The sequence below is a fragment of the Zalophus californianus genome, chromosome 1 (assembly GCF_009762305.2).
Source record: "Zalophus californianus isolate mZalCal1 chromosome 1, mZalCal1.pri.v2, whole genome shotgun sequence".
Lineage (NCBI taxonomy): Eukaryota > Metazoa > Chordata > Mammalia > Carnivora > Otariidae > Zalophus > Zalophus californianus.
Genome location: NC_045595.1, coordinates 193,431,102 through 193,448,984, shown reverse-complemented (window position 1 = coordinate 193,448,984; position 17,883 = coordinate 193,431,102). Strand labels below are relative to the sequence as shown.

General features: G+C 33.1%; 1 protein-coding gene across 2 annotated transcripts in view; it reads right to left on the bottom strand.

Annotated features, from left to right (window-relative positions):
• NCAM2 (neural cell adhesion molecule 2) overlaps positions 1–17,883 on the bottom strand; it is a 521,997-nt gene that overhangs the window by 41,898 nt on the left and 462,216 nt on the right. For both annotated transcript variants that reach the window (XM_027584956.2, XM_027584957.2), the window contains exons 13-15: positions 16,482–16,601; positions 13,865–13,986; positions 4,509–4,689 (exon numbers count right to left, since the gene is read on the bottom strand). In XM_027584956.2, the coding sequence (XP_027440757.2) occupies positions 4,509–4,689; positions 13,865–13,986; positions 16,482–16,601 (423 nt within the window). The remainder of the gene's footprint in view (positions 1–4,508; positions 4,690–13,864; positions 13,987–16,481; positions 16,602–17,883) is intronic.

Genomic DNA, 17,883 nt, shown 5'->3' with positions numbered 1-17,883 from the left:
ACCTACAAAAAAATTACTTTGATACAAGACAAAGAATGGCTAAAATCTGTACAGAACATTTCGAAATAGTTGTCACATATTAAAATCATAGCTGAGCCTCAATATTAATATTCAGTATTAATTAATGTTTATTTCACATAAATCAGACAGAAGTTCTGTCATTGATTCTTTAAATGTAAGCATCTTAATTATTCTCGAATGAAGATACATCTTATAAGTGAGAAGGCACCTGCCGTTTCACTGTGCTACTGGTAAATTCACTTTGCTACTGTAAATATGAGCTCATCATATTCTGCAATGTTTACTGATAGTACTTTTCGCTGCCATCATAGAAGAAATATTTGATAAAAGTAGTTATATTTTTAATAGTGAATAAGCTACCAAGAAATATCAGTGAAAATTACCTATTCACACAATGAAAATTTGCCATAAGAATAGAAGCAAGGAGCCCTGACTGACCAAAGACAAACTCTAGACATATGTCATTGTACCTCTTTAAAAATAACTGAGAACAAAAGGACATGAAAATATAGGTTTACTTTTTCATTATGTGCTAAATTCAAAGAAATACTGTTTTGGTTGTAGTATTAACATTTAGCTTTGACTGAGATTTCCAGATAGTTAAAATGAAGTTCTTTCCAATTAACTGAACTTCAATTTCACTGTTGTTTTAAAATTTCTCTTATTCATATTCTGAACAGATCATAAATTTAACTTTAAGAAGACATTTTAGTATTTGCCATGCACTTGAATATGTTGTTTTCTTTATTTATGTTGAGTTATTCAGAACTGTAAGTAAGGGTATACTAGTATTGCTTGGAACTAGACGGAGTGATATCAAAATTATTTTACTCTACATTCATTAGAAATATAATCAAAACAACCATGAAAATATAAAAGGAAAAAAACCTGAAAATTTTTAACAACATATTTAGTGGTGGTGATTTATATAATTTCTTTTTTAGTTTCTTAAATTTGAGGAACTCTTAGCAATGTATTACGTGCTTGAATTCAGATGGTAGAATCGTTTTATCATCAGATCTTAACAATGTATGAATGCAATTATTTGTCACCAAATTATATTAATAGTGTTAAAATTAGACATGTGTTCAATTCACTGTAACAAAAGCAGAAAAAGGAAGCAATTACTAAAAGAAAAAAAAGACCCCCCCTTTTTTTTTGTTAAAACAGTATTAAACCTGTCATAAACCAAAAGAAATGGTGGGAAATGCTTTTCAAAATAAATTTATTTATCACCAAGGATTGTTTAAAACATTAGATTATATTCAATCCACCAAAGTAGTAGTATTTTTAGCCATAGAGATGACAGAACGAATCCATAAATGTCATTTTATCAGACTCTCATTCCATAGATTTGTAATCATTTTATAAGAATTAATTTGTCATAACTATTCAATATTCTCACTGTTTATAAATAAAATGAGATGGCATTATGCTGTATAAATATTCCAAAAGGAACAGGATTGTGATTTTTGCACTCTAGTTCTATGTAAATCAAGAAACACATCTTTCAAAGTAAACACATGTTTAATAAATGGAAATGAGAAAATATTATTCATCACAAAGTACTTTTTAAATTAGAATAATAAACTATGCAGAAGTGTGGAATCCACTAATATACATACATAGAAAAGCCATTATTGTCAATGTAACATATATATGAATTTAAGGTGAGCATATTGTTAAAAAAATAGTTCCTCAGTCCAACAAATACATGTACTCTATATTTAGTCTGTGGCTTACAAAAAGTTAAATATATTGAATGCACATAAGCAACGACTTTTTAAATTCAAAAGTCTATAAACTTATTAGAAAGTTTTACAACACATACTACCAAAAATGGATTAAAACTAAATTAAACTTGTAAAGTTCACATCTTCTAAAACTGGAATAAAAAGACTTAAGGTCAAAAAAAAAAAAAAGACTTAAGGTCTGCTAGTTTATTATAGATAACTTATTTCAGATATGAGTTTGAATTTATAATATTTACTTTAAAATGGAATAAGAAATCATACAGCTACCAGGGTAATTTTGATGAAGGCATATGCAGATCATTTTCCTTATTTAACCAATACATAATTTTAACTCTGTAGGATATTGTGGGCATAAAGGCTCCCAAATTCACCATCACCCATTACAGCCTTTAAAATTGCCCCAAAAAACCTTCTAGAGCTAAGCTGAACAATTCTTAAGCTATAAAGGCATGTCATTAATGAGGCTTTCCATGAGGCTTTAGCAGTCAGTGGATTCAGGATTCAAGTCGGTGGCTACAGTTAAACATTATTTTGTGGCATTTTTATAGATAAATTAATCTTTCCTTCTCTCCCCTTTTCCAAGAGGCTGCTATCGCTTTGTATCAGCTGCATAGTTTAGAGGGGGAGGAATTCTTTCTCCTACCTTCTCAGATAGCTTTTTCTGACTTCTCCTTGACTGCATGATCTGCCTCATCAGCTGTGAAACACACTCCAGCATTTTTCATCCTAAAAGTCCTTCTGACACTGTTTCTTTTTTTTTTTAAATCTCTGCTCGCCTTCATAGCAAACCTTCTTAAAAGCATTAAATAAACATGGACTCTAAACCTCCTAACCTCACATAATTTCTCTCACAGCCACTTCAGTGAAGTTGTATGTATGAAGGACACTTCACATCTCTTTAGATTGAGTTCCGTTGACCTCTTGGCAGCATCTGAAGTGGCAAATGAGATTTATAGCTTTTCTTCTTTAAAGATGACTCTGTCTTAACTTCCAAGATACTACAATCTTCTGTTTTTCCAGGAACTCTACAACATCTTAATCTCATGGGGGGTGGGGGCTTGCTGTGGTTTTCTCTTCCCATATAATAGTTCCTTGGGACTCAGTTCTTTATCCTCTACTCAGTTACCCAGAAAGTACTCCTTGAACATCTATGCTGTGCCAGGCATGCTTCTAGGTACCAGGGAGATATCTATTGAGTATTTCAGACTCTTTTTCATGGAACTTGGGCATTACTCATTGTGTAATTTTATCCTCACCCAGGCTTCAGATACCATCCACCTGTTAATGTTAACATCATAATGTATGTTTCCAATCTATGACATCTTCTCATCTTTATATGCACACATATAACACTACTTGACATTCCAGACTTAAGGATCACCAAACCGATCTTATGTTTGATCCTATTCTGCACATTCTGCTCCTCAAATTCTTCATCCTGAGAGATGATGCCAACAGTGTTCCAACTATCCAAGCAAAGAAACTCAAAAGTCATCAATATCTACTTAATTCAATCTGTTACACATGTAAGGTTAACCTACATCTACACTGTGTCCAGAATTTATTCATGGTTTTCTTTTTCTACTGCTATCACTTTTTTTGTCAGCGCTCCTGTTCATCTATCTCTTCCTTTTACCCATATGAGCAAGATTAATCTGTCTGTGATGCCTATCTATTCATATAACGTCCCTGCTTCAAATGATTCCTTATTGCTTCTAGGACCTCTTTTAAGATTGTTTATGTAATTTTCAGAAGATCTTGGATTATCTGGGTCGCAGATCCCTCTTTATCCTTATTTTTGTTCATACACCTCCAGGTTCTCTTCAGCCATGTTTTATCTAGTTCCTAAAGCAGATCAAAAAAAATTTTTTTCTCTCTCTCTCAGAGGCTTCTTCTATATACGAACTTTCCCTGGAAGACTCATTTCCTTTATTGTTTTGGAAAGGCACTTTCTAAAGGAACCCTTCCCTAACCCCTACCCTCTCACCACAAGTTAGGTACAAGTGCCAAACCCCTTCATGGCAGCATACAGCCTCAGCATATCTCTTAGTTGTAATTATTTGGTGGTTATTCTAACCCTAGGTTTTATGTCTACCTTCCCTACTAGATAATATTACTAGCATATAACGATGCAAGCACGGTTACTAATAAAGGTAGAATTCACTAGTGCGCTTGAATACCGATGTTGAGTGTCCTGCAATGTTGTGAGCCTCCTTGAAATCTTTGTTATAATTTTTTCTGGGCTACAACTGTGGTTGTTTCTGACTCATTGTGTGATTGATTCTATCTTTCCAAAATCGACTGGTTTGATCAGTCATGGATGGGCTCATCATTATCTTTGACCGCAATTTTCCTGAAAGTAAAGGACCAGCCTCCATGTGTTTGGTAGAGAAGTCTTCTTTGCGAAAGATTTTCTGGTTTCAACAGAAATTTTTCATGTTGATTTTTGACACTTCACTCTTACCTTCCATCCCCTCCCTCTGTTCATTCTCTCTCCATTGCTTCAACCACCAAAGTTGTCAGAGTGTATTTACAAGTTAACTGATACCCCATGGCAAGAACAATTTGAGAAATCTTGAGTAAGACATGTCATGATAATCATGATTAGAACTCAGAATTTACAATTCCTTCTATAAAATTATGTTTTCAATATTAAGAAAAAATCCAGAGGAGCTATAAAAAGATGATTATCATATTTATTGCCAGCCTAAGAAAGCAGATAGTTTTGCTTACCTTTAATAATGTTTGGCTTTGGTGGCATGCTGAACTCATAGACTGTCGGTTCTGAATATCCCAATCTATTGGCAGCTGTAATTTGAACTTCATACCCCATTGTCCACTGTAGATGCTCCAAAATAATGTGGTCTTTATTTCCCTGCACTTTTTTCTCTAGCCACTGATCTTCTTTATCTTTCTGTAGAGGCAATCAAATATATTTTGTAAATACACTGAAGTTGGGAATTTTTAAAAATATAATTTATCTTCAGGTAGAAAAAGTGTGTTTATTAATTTCAAGAAAGGATATTTTATCATCCACAGGGATAAAGAAAGTTGCTTTACCAATGTAGTCATTTCTAAGAATTGTCCATAAGAATGTAATGTTTTTTAAATTTTAGCAAAAGAATGATTTCATAATTAATTTTTGATAATTCAGTGGCTGATAATTTAGCCTCATTAAGAATTTATTTTTATTTCACAGATATCATTTTGCTGTTTGGCCATTTTTTGATTATTAATAGTCATGTGGACAGAAAAAATGAAACATAATTTACAGAAAACGCTTAGTATGTCCATTAAAATAATTGCCAGAGACTATTGTTTAAGGTTTGAGGTGGGGGGAAGGGGAGATAAAATGTCTTGCAAATAGAGGCTGGATATTTTTTACAGATTTAAATTACCATGAGTATTTTTATTACTCTGATGTTTTAGACTCATAATAAAACAACATATAAGAAAAAATATTACCTGTTAAAAATGTTCTTAGCATCAGAAAATAAAATGTGTTATGCTATCCTTGAACATCTACACTTAAATCCTGATTCTCTTTCTAAAATAAATGCTTTAGATCATATATTTGAATTAACTTTTATTTGAAAAATATACTATAATTAAAATTAACAAAGAACAATAAATTTATACAAATTAATGACGCAAACTATCCTAAACAATGTGAACATTTGGCTGTGCCATGTTAACCATTTAACCACTGGTGCATTCCTTAACCTCTTTGCCTCGTTTCTCTCATGTCTATTACAGAAATGATAGCAACAGCTGCATCTGTCAGCTTTTATGAGGCAGCAATGAGGAAAACCAAGTACTCTGGGTAGTCCAGGGCCTTAGGAATCCTAAGCACTTAACAAATGACAACTATTATTAAGGAGAGCCTATTTCCATAATAACTATATGAAAATAAAATAATATTATTCTGGAATGATGCAATTGCAAATCTCAATTTCCCAGAGATATAATTATAAGTAAATTAGAGCCTGGCAGGATAGATGGATAGATAGATGACAGAGAGATCAATCCTTTTTAACCTCAGAGCTCAGCCCAGTATTACCTTATGTTGAGTCAATATTTTACAATGTTTCTTTGACTATAAAGCATAACAATGTTTTCAGCATTTATGGTGAAAATTTAGGATTTATTCTCTGAGATTTAATTGTGGATGTTAAAGGCATGATTGCATTAAATTGATGATACTATAAACATGAAGTGTCCATTAAAAGGAGACAAGAAGACATTACTGTTTTGATACCATACTATTACTCTATTTTCCTACTTAATTATTTTTGGTTACATAGAATTTTTATTACAGAGGTATCAGTTAGCCTGTTTTGATATTTCATCTAAAACTAAAACATAGGGGGGCGCCTGGGGTGGCTCAGTTGGTTAAGCGACTGCTTTTGGCTCAGGTCATGATCCTGGAGTCCCGGGATCGAGTCCCGCATCGGGCTCCCTGCTTGGCAGGGAGTCTGCTTCTCCCTCTGACCCTCCTCCCTCTCGTGCTCTCAATCTCTCATTCTCTCTCTCTCAAATAAATAAATAAAATCTTTAAAAAAAATAGAAATAAAAAAATAAAACTAAAACATATTAGCACCCTTAATGCTATGAAGCCATGGGTTTTGGAAAAGCACTTAAAGTTATCATATAAACAAGAGATATTTCCTTTGCATTTTGAACTTATAAATCGATTAAGTTTATAAATTGTTGTCCAGTACTATTTAAGGTATTATGAGGTGTACTCAAAGGCCATTGGAAAACCGCATAGTTTGGGCCAGAATGCTTGTAACTTGCCTACATCACTAAATGATTATTAAGTCTAAGAAAGGAAGTGAGGAGCACTTTTGAAATGCTTGGGACAGCTGTACCGAACAGCCATGATTTTCCCAACACCTTCCTTCATCATCGATTCATCCATCAATTATTCATTCCACCTTTATTGGGTAGAGGGGCTGTTCTAGAACTCTGAACACAATAGTGAACAGGACATGTATAATACGCTCATCTTGGAGTTTACACCAGCCCAGAAGAAAGACATGAGCTCTTTGAAAAATGAAGAATGCTCTGGGAGCATAAAACAGGGAAACTTAGGAGAGTCCGGGGCCTCAGAAGGTCTCTGGGGAAGTGATGTCACCCTCATTGGAAATAATCAACTCCAGTGCCATTTTTCATTTTTCCTGACTTAGTTAATGAAAAAGTGTGATTCTTCCACGGAGGTTTAGATCCAAAAGTAAGCACAATGACTGAAAATCTCAGAAAGGTGTACCAACACTGGGAGACAGAAAGATACACGCTATGGTCTTATTGTTTTCAGTAAATGTAACAACACTATAGGTATTGACAAAAAAAATTAAATGCTTAAAAAATATTTATTCAAAAACAATCTTAGATGATATATTAAATGTATATGTGTATATGTAGGTTTTATTGTGTCTATATGTGTATATGTGTTTAGGCACATACACACATATATAGACACAATATATACACATATACAGACACAATAAAATCTATATAACATAATATCTGATATGTTCGATACTGTGTTTACACTATGGCCCTCTACAGGAAGGAGGGGGTAAGAAGCAGGAGAATTGAAAGATTAGATAAAGACAAAGGGTACATGAAGCAGTAAAGAGTTGCCCCTATGGCCTTCCTTCTATCCCAGTAATTCCAGAAGTCCTAAGCAACTGTGAAGTGCTTGATGAGAAAGAATACCTTGGTGAAAATCCAGAGTTGAGTTTTGCTTTGGATCTGAGTGGAGATATGGGCGAAAGAGCCAGAAAATGAACCAACAGCTGAGATCTGATTACCCCAGGGACAAAATTTAATTCTTCAGAGTGAAGGAGAGATTTCATGTCCTTCACATAATCCTCCAAAAATACTATTTCTGGGAACTGAGCATTTGAAGTGAAACTTCCTGACAAGCACAAGACATGTAGATAGTCTCTTCTGAATTACCCATCATTTAACTCTTAATTGTTGAAGCTCTTAACATGATAAATTAAAAGCCCCACCATCATTTTATGATAGTTGGACTGATGGCATAAGGAACCAAAGGGACTTCTAATATTTCCCCCCATTAGTCATTTCAATTTTTCCATTCGACATTAGACAAGGAGGCTTTTTAATCCCTTAATTGCTATTCTTAGGGAATAGGAAAAAAAAATTAAAGTGGGTGTTACCAAATACTCCCCTAGGTATCAAAATCTCAATTATGCATCTGTAGAGTGCCTAATTTACAGGAATTTGAATGCTATGGGAACGATTTAAGATAATCTGGTTGCAAAATGTTCCCCTAGGTAACTTAATGAGATGATTTGCTGAATAGGGCTATTATTAATAAGCCAATTAAATGTTGAAGGGCAGCTACTAAAAGAAAAATGGCCATTTTGCTTTGATATAGCTTTTCTTAAGCAATCCTTTTTCTCAGAAAATAGATAACAGGGCCAAATGACAGTTAAGAGCTCTCCTTAACAGTTATTTTAAAATCATAATACCAGCATAGAGGAAATATTTGCTATCATCATATAGGGAGGGAGAGCTAAGAGATGAAAGGAGTGTTGGTTTTCTTATTTGTAGAGGACTCCTTGACTGCTTTTATTTATAAGAAGTAATTCACTAATCCTTTTTGAAGTTTCAGGGAATATATGTTCAACATCATCTTAAATACGGCTCCATTTATTACTCTGAATATCAGAGAGGTGATTTAGCAATCGCATACACACACACACACTCTCTCTCTCTCTCTCCCTCTCTCTCACGCACACACTCATACACTCCACTGTGATTTCAAAAGATGTAAGATTTGGAGGATTTTAGTAAAGTTTCAAATTCTAATTTTTTTCTTTTTAATTGAAGTATAGTTTGACTCAAATATCTGATTTCTTTTTTTCTATTATCATAACTGATTTCAAATTGCCTTTGTTCCATATCCTGAGGCTTGGTAAAATTTTGTAAACTGGATCCTACATAATTTTCCTAGGCTCCATCACTCACATATCTCTTTGGGAAAAGTAAAATCTAATTTTTTCCTATCTATCACCTTCTGTGGTCTCACAACCCATAAAAATTCACCCAGTACAAGTGTTTTTTACTCTTGCATTCATTATTCTTAGATTTATTAATCTAATTATAGAATTATATATATAATTGCTCAACAACACACTCATTTATTCATTGATTCTTAGATGAGTTTATCCAGACAACAAATAGTATTTTTGAAGATATCAATACCGAATGAATAATCATCCTCTTCACTAGTGCAAAGAAAATTAACAGAAAGCTTAGGACTCTTTAATGTCCATAGTTAATTATTTGAAAATGCTTCAAAAACTTATACTGATGGCTTTTAAATAAATTTCAGTGCACCCACCTAAACATAGGTAAATCAGAAAATAAGTTATTATTATTAATAATTAATTAGAAAATAAGTTATCTCAACAACAAGAACTCAATTTTACATATGTATTATTTTAAGACCCTTTTTAAAATTATCTTTTCTTTTCCTATGGCCATTAAGATACAGCCTTCTAGACTCCAAATAGCTTAAGAAGATCAATTAAGACTCAGAAATGTATGCTAGAGCACTGTTGCTAGTCCCTAAAGTACTTTCTTCACAATTGATTTTAAGCAGCTAATTTTTTTTTTTTTTAGTCCTTCTTAGCTCAGGAAACTTATTTAATGTGCCAACACTAAATGATAGTTATGATCCCACAGCTATCATCAAATTAGGGAGAAAGCGGTGAAAAACTCATGGAAGTATGTAAAAAGACTATTTATTAAATTATATGGAATTACATTGACTCTACAACACAAAGTAGATGTAAAATATTCTGTACATAAAATAATTTCCTTCATTTTTCCATATACATTATGAAATTAATAAGCTTGTCTTTATTCTCCAAATACATGGTTTAATCCTACTGATTTATTGTTAGAGACATTAATTTTCACAAAGAATGCATAGAGACATCTATTCTTTTACTACTCTAGTTCTGTTCTCATAAATTCTGTCTTCTTAATGTGTAACTGAACAAAGTCAGGTGCTCTATATGTGTTTCCTGATCTATATTAAGTTACACATTCTCTATATTAGGATATGATTTGTTTTTCCTCATCCTGGTGAAATTCAGGCTTAATACTTAGATTCAATGTCTGCTAGCAATCAACACTCACATAGGGAATACATTATCTCAATTCTGTTGTTCCTAGATGGTAAAACATACAGTCTCACGCACATGGAGAGTTGAAAGATAGGGTCAAAGAAGCAATCAAGTTTAAAATCCTTATGATGTTGCTTACTTTCTGAATTCCCCTATTTCCTTTCCATAGAGGTTATACGATTAAAAAATGCATCACATATCGCTAAATAATTTTTCAAGTTATTCAATTGTACTTTACTCCACTATGGAATTCATGCAGTTTGAGCAACTAATAGATGAAGTGGCTTAAAATCACATAAAGAGAACAGATGATTAAAAACCTTTTTGAAATTGTAACTATTTCAATACAAGTACAAATATCAAAGCAAAGACTGCCATAAAACAGCCTCCAAATCTTAAAATCCAAATTTTATTTATTTTTTCCCAAGTTTGACTCTTTTATTATGTGCAGTTGGACACTGTATAGTACATCATTGGTTTCTGATGTAGTGTTCAATGATTATTAGTCGCATATAACACCCAGCGCTTATCACAACACTTGTCCTCCTCATTACCCATCACCTGGCTACGCCATCCAAATTTTTAAACATGAAGAACTAATCTGTTGAGAAATAAAATGTGGAGAAAATTATTCCTTCCCAAGATCTGCTCTTGTTTGACCACATTCATAGAATTTACATTGAATCATGGAATTTCCTATTAACCCTGTAAAGCATGATGTTTGTAGGATGAAGAGGGCAGAGAAGGAAGGGAAAGAAAAAAGAATAGAAATACAGAGATTATTTCAATGTGTTGAAGTAGAAGGCATACCATAAACGATAGGTAAAGATAAAGTGGGTCAGAATGGCTGTACTTGGGACGCACAGAGCTAGCCAACTGAAGTGAGATGAGAGAGTCGAGGGGTTGGTATAATCTCCACAGGCAGATTTTAATTCAACACTTACTGCAGCAAAACTGTTTTGATTTTAAAGTCTTATGTTCTGATATCTGTTCCCCATGCCCACCAAATCACCCACATTCTGTAAGGTTTAGTTTTCCCATTAAAAAGTACCTATTTTTTTAGTATAGTTGACACACAATGTGACATTAGTTTCAGGTGTACAACATAGTGATTCAACCAGTTTATACATTATGCTGTGCTCACCACCAGTGTAGCACCATCTTTCTAAATACATCACATCTCTATTTCAATATCATTGACTATATTCCTAATGCTCTTTTATACCAGTGACTTATTCATTCCATAACTGTGTCTCCAACTCCCCTTCAAACCAATGTTTGATTAATGGTTTATATTTATATCTATAGGGTCCAAGAGGGAGAAATGCCTTCCTTGAAGTACAAAGGGTGGAGAGGAATTGCTTTTATAAATCTTGCCATAGGAGCCTAAAATTCAGCTACTAAAACAGTGTTCCATCCCAAAATGCTATTAAGTCTGAGAGCAGGAACACAGTAATTGATTATCAGTCAATTGTATCTATGTTTTAATTATGCAACAATTATTTTCATTATCATATTTTAAAAAGACAAATCCTCTAGCACCTTTTCAAGTTAGAAAGGCCTGGGGATTGGAAATGAAGAGGAGGGATATGGCAAGACAGAAGGAAGATGGACTTGAGAAGGGACTAAAACTTTCTTTTACTGGTAGGGGAAATATAGATGTTGAATAAATAGATGAAAATAGGGCACCTCTATTATTAGTTTGGCGGGGGAGAAAAGGGAAAAAATGGAAGATACAAATTTACTGAAAATAAAACTTTGTACAAATTTTAACCTAAGACTAAGCCATATCAACTACATAAAAAATTAAAATATTTTCATCATCTTTACGGAAATTTGAATTACTCCAAATTTTCTGTTATTATACTTAACACTTTAACTTATTTGTATTCATATATGTTTCACACAAAACTTCTCATAGACATTAATTCTAACTTATGTTAAATCAAAATAAATTTGGTCAGCATTTTAAATGATCATTTATATTATTGATCAATTAAAATAAATAATAAAATAGACAATAAAATGATAAAATGAATAAATTATTATAATATATATAATTTCCCTTTGAATATCTAAAATGCCATTTTTTTTTCCCATTTTGTGAATCTAATTGGCTCTAAACAGATGCAGTGCTACTCTAGGGAACATTTTTGGCTTCAATTATGACCAGGGACACAACTGGCTATACAGTGAGTGAGGGCAGGGATGCTAAACATTCTGTAATATGGGGGTAGATTTCTGGATGGCTCACTATTATGCTACTCAAAATGCCAATAGTGGGTCCTTTTAGATACACAGGATTCATGTATGATAACCACTGTTATGGACTGAATTGTGTTCCAGTCCCCAATTCATATGTTAAATCCCTAAACTCCAAGGCGACTTTATTAGGAGATAGGGATTTAAGGAGGTCATTTGGATGGAACTTTAATCCAATATGACTGATATTTTTATAAGAAGATGAAGCGAGGTCAGGGATGTATGTGTACAGATAAAAGGTCATGACTCTTAATCAGGAAACAAACAGCGCTGCTGGAGGGGAGGGGCATGGGGGATGGGGTAACTGGATGATGGACATTAAGGAGGGCATGTGATGTAATGAGCACTGGGCATTATATAAGACTGAGGAATCACTCACCTCTACCTCTGATGAATAATTGAAGCAATAATACATTATATGTTAATTGAATTTAAAAAAATAAATATATTAAAAAAAAAGGTCATGACCCCAACAAGGCAGTCATCTGCAGGCCAATGAAGGAGGCCTCAGAAGAAACCAAACCTTGATCTTGGAATTCTAACCTCCAGACTGTGAGACAACAAATTTTCATTGTTTAAGCCATCCAACTGTGGTATTTTATTATGGTAGCCCAAGAGGACTGAGACAGCTGTTATGATAATAAAGATAATTACTTTAACAATTTGTGGCAGACCCCAGACCCTATTGTTTAGTTGACCCAACACCCAACTAACCACTTTTCATTTAGTGACAGTCTTGAGAAATATTTCTCTCTAATGGGACATAATTTTAATTTGGTTTTTAGAAAATGTGTACTGTGTTGCTGGAAAAGAAAGATAAGTTATAATAATAAATAATAATTTAAAATTGTGTTTTACTTTTAACATATTCCACAATAGACACAAATATTCAATGGCACTTATGACAATGTTAAGAGAAGCCACTTTTAGTGGCCTTGGGTATAATTTTCAGCTAAAGGCAAAGTCCACCAGGTCACTTTCTTTATCACTCTGCAACCAGAGGATGTCCTTCATCCACTACTGTATTAAGTCCCAAGGCAGCTCTTAGCTGTCCAAAATTCCGTATTAGCCAGTGATAATTAAACTTGAAAAAAACTAATCCTTCTTCCACAAGTTCAATATGGCCATTCTTTGTTAAATGTTGATTAAATTAATTTGTTTTTTAATCAAATGATTCATATCAAAAGGGTTATAAATTTAAGGTATAAAAATTAATAATTCATAAAATAAAAAATGAAATATTTTTGATACAATAGCTAAATAATTACCTATAATACAATAACTAAAATTGAGAAGAGCGGCTTAGCTTGAAGTTACTAATATCAAGCAGAATGAAAGGTGAAAACATCCTGTTAAAATTGTCAGAAAACAAGGAAAATGTCATTTCATTTCTGAAATGTCAAGTTTAGAAATCACAAGAGGAATACATGGCATTATTTTGATGATAAATGCTTAGATTTTTTACACACACACAAAAGGCAAGTATTTCACAATTTATAATGATGAATTTCAGCAATGGACAATTAGCAACTGAATTTCTAGAAGAACTGTTTATCATTGTTACTTAATATACATGCATGCCTAATATGTCTATGAATTCAATGAAAATTTAATGCAATTTGAAAACACTGTACAAAATGATAATAAAAATGTACTCACACTTCTATACTTCACAATGTATTCCAAAATAGGGGCCCCTCCATCATCCTGCTTGGTGATACTGAGTTTAAAGCTCTTCCCACTGCTTGGCTGCCCATGTATGGATGGAGGACTTGGTTCACCTAAATAAGCAATACAACATTCTTGATTTTTACACACACCTCAGATACCTGGAGAAACTGCATTCTAATAAAGAGAACACCATCATGTAATAATAAAAAAAAAAGATGTGATCTTGAATTTACCATTTTCCATTTGCCTTTTGTTGTGATAAAACCTCTGATCCTTTCTCCCCAAGAAACAGCAATATTCATAAATCTACATAAATATAGAAGTGACACCCGAGAACCAAAATATTATTTATACTGATATGCAAATGTTCTGATAATAGTATTGCATTATACAACTGAAAACTTTATTTCTTGTGTTATTAATAGTGTGCAATCCTATTTATTAAGGTAAATTTTTGTAAAATTTTTGTACATGTTTTAATATAAACATATTAAGTTATAGAACTATATGGAATATATATTTACCAAGAAAGATAATGGTTTAGCATACATATCTGCTTTAATGAGTGTTTTTTTTTTAAGATTTATTTATTTATTTTGAGAGAGAGAGAGCACACATGCGTCGGGGGGGGGCAGAGGGAGATGGAAAGACAGAATCTCAAGCAGACTCCATGCTGAGCACAGAGCCTGATGTGGGGCTCGATCTCAGGACCTGAGATCATGACCGGAGCCGAAGCCAAGAGTTGGACACTTAACCGATTGAGCCACCCAGGTGCCCCTTAATAAGTATTTTTAAATTAGATGCAGATTTGAATACAGAAATTTTGTAGTAACTAACCAATAGATATGTGTTCCAATATATATTTTTTTCTTCTAACTTCATGAACATATTTGCCTTTGATGTTATTCTTCCCATGGAGGTGGTCTTATAACAAAGATGCTTACATATTTAATATGAACAGGGATCTAGTGAAATGTAATATGTGAAGGATGCCATCACTGCTTGACAACTTGGAATGGGAATTTATTGCTGTGTGTCACTTATGTGATGTCCTTCAGCATGCACTGTCATCCTCTAACCTTTTTTTCTCCAATTCTCTATAGATAGGAATATAGTAATACTAAGGAACTTTCAGGAGACATGCTTTAGTTTGCCAGGTTCCAGAAACTTGTAGTATGGGTCTACTCAGAGGAATGTCAAGACAAACTAAGCAGAATAGAGTGAAGAGGATTTTATGCCTCCAAACTTGGAGAATCTGTTTTTTTTTTTTTTCTCAGCAGGTTATCTTTTTTAAATATGGTGTTTATAACCATATGAAGTGAGTAGTTTATTTGAGAAAAGGCGTATCATTAAGGAAATATGTCAATGGGGTGTGGTGACGGGCAAGTATATAATAAAATAGCCTTGTATACTAGAGCCATATAGAAACAAAATAAATAGAGGTATTTTGGAGTGATTCTTCATTAAAATTAATTACATTAGTGTGCAGATATTATGATATGACATGATCTGTATTCAATATAACATTTTTTGATAAATGAATTAAAATGTCTATAAAATCAGTATAATAATTTCTTAAAAAGACTTAAGAGATTGTGGGAAAATCTAATGATAAGATGGATTTTATATTCAGGTAGATTAATATCACTTCTAAATTAAATTTTAGAATGTATGTGTTGTAGAGTATGAATTCATTTAATAATATTGTAATATTATTTTGATAATAACATTTGAGATAATAGCAGGAACTGTATTTTCAGTTCCAAATGTTTTAACATATACATTTAAAATATTTATGTCTACATTTAACCTTTACAATATACTAAATTTGTGATTCCATTACAGCTGCTACTTCCTTTGAAAAGAAAGTTCAGAACAAATGTAAATTCTATCAAAAAGGAATTGATTAAAATAATGGTTTCTATTGTAGCCAATTTGTCATATTAGCTGTATATAACAAGCAGGGTGATGCACAGATTTTATAACAGCATTTCTTGGGTCACAGTCAAATTTCTTACATTGTCAAATAATTTATTCAACATAAAGGAAATGGAAGTCTTTTCAAATTTATCTTCACTTTATGTAAGTCAACTGCCTTACAATACCCCAAAAGAGGACAGTAGCAGAGATGAGGCTACAATAGTTAATCTTCCGCAGTCACCATGAAAATGGATTAATTCAGTGGTGCCTTTTTCTCACACTTAGGGCCTACAGAATCTATGGGATAAAGGCAAGAGTCATGTCTCATCAAAAGAATGAAATATTGGACATGTTACATAGTCACTATTCTTACTCTCTCACAGACCATGGTCTGAGCACTATAATCTAATTAATCAGACTATTAATGAATAGGACACCTTCCTGATGAGGACAATTTCCTGAGGGCAGTTTTACTGTATTTATTGTACTGCACCTTTTCTTTTTTGTCTCATTCCAGAGCAAAGTTAATTTTAAATACTTAGATGCCATTGTTTTCAGAAACCAATTCAACAAAGACCTAATTCACTTCCCCAAAGTGTTGAAACACCTCCCTGCATTTTAAGATCCCATAAGTTTGCAAATGAAGAGAATGGCAACAGAGAGCAAAACAGAGATAATTACTTACGGACTGGTAATGTCTGGAAGATTTCTATTTTACTGTAGTCTCCTTGCCCTTTTCCATTTACTGCTGCAACCCTGATTTCGTAAGTTGTATTTGGTTCCAGGCTGCTCAAAACAACCATTGCTAGAAGACGAAAAATAGTATATATATTGTCTATGGTTAATATATTTTAATAAGTAAACAAAACAACCTATTTCAAAGCTGAGTGAATAATTTCACTGTCAATCTTTCCAGAAGATACCTGAAAAAATAGAAAATACATATAAGATAATGATTTGTGAACACTGCCCTTTTCACTCTATTTTAGCCTTCTGATTCCACACAGTAACTTCCAAAGAAGAAAATTAATAGCTTCTTTTATGATACATTCACAATATATTGAAGAAATAAGAATGATCTAAATAAAACATCCTTACTGTATGCATCCCAAATATTTTATCTACTTTAAATCGAATTCAATATATAGAACTCTGGCCTGAGGTATAAGGTGTTTCTTTCATGGTGGAAAAGTGTCACAAAGCTGACTTTACAACCAAAATAGATCATTTATTTGATAATCTCAAATCAAATCAAATTATTTTTAATGCTGGTTTGAAGGTTGTCACCCCCTGTATTTTTTCTCTGAATTTCTTTTTAATTCTATACTTTATGAGACCTGGATCCAACATGACACTCAGAAGAGAGAATCTAAAAAAGTACAGGGATGTGAAGGTTATTAGAAACATCTCCTGGGTCATGCCAACCTCTTCAATTTGCCAAAGAAATTTGGTACAATGGTAGCTTTAAAATATCATATCTTTACAAATTCCTCTGGAGGAAGCCAACAAAATTCCATAGATGACTCCAGCCTTACTGCTTTTGCTAAATAGTGCCAAAATTGGGGCGCCTGGATGGCTCAGTCATTAAGCGGCTGCCTTCGGCTCAGGTCATGATCTCAGGGTTCTGGGATCGAGCCCCACATCGGGCTCCCTGCTCCATGGGGAACCTGCTTCTCCCTCTCCCACTCCCCCTGCTTGTGTTCCCTCCCTCACTGTGTCTCTCTCTGTCAAATAAATAAAATCTTTAAAAAAAATAGTGCAGAAATTTACTAGTGGAAGTGGTAAAGCCTTGATAAACAATCAGAAAGAAATTATGTTTGGCTTATATAATAAATCCAAGTAAAATGATTGACTCATAATACAAGGTATAATCAATCATAAAATAAAAGTTTAAATCATAGGTAACCAGGATCATATCTGTAGAGATACTGTTTTATATGAACCATGACTGAAGATGGTACATTCAATAAAATTACAATATGATTTATCAGCATATTTCTGAAAAGTAAATTGCATTATAATATAGATTCTTTAGGTAATATTTTTCATTCCACATGTATGAATATACTTAATGAATTTGTTTTGAT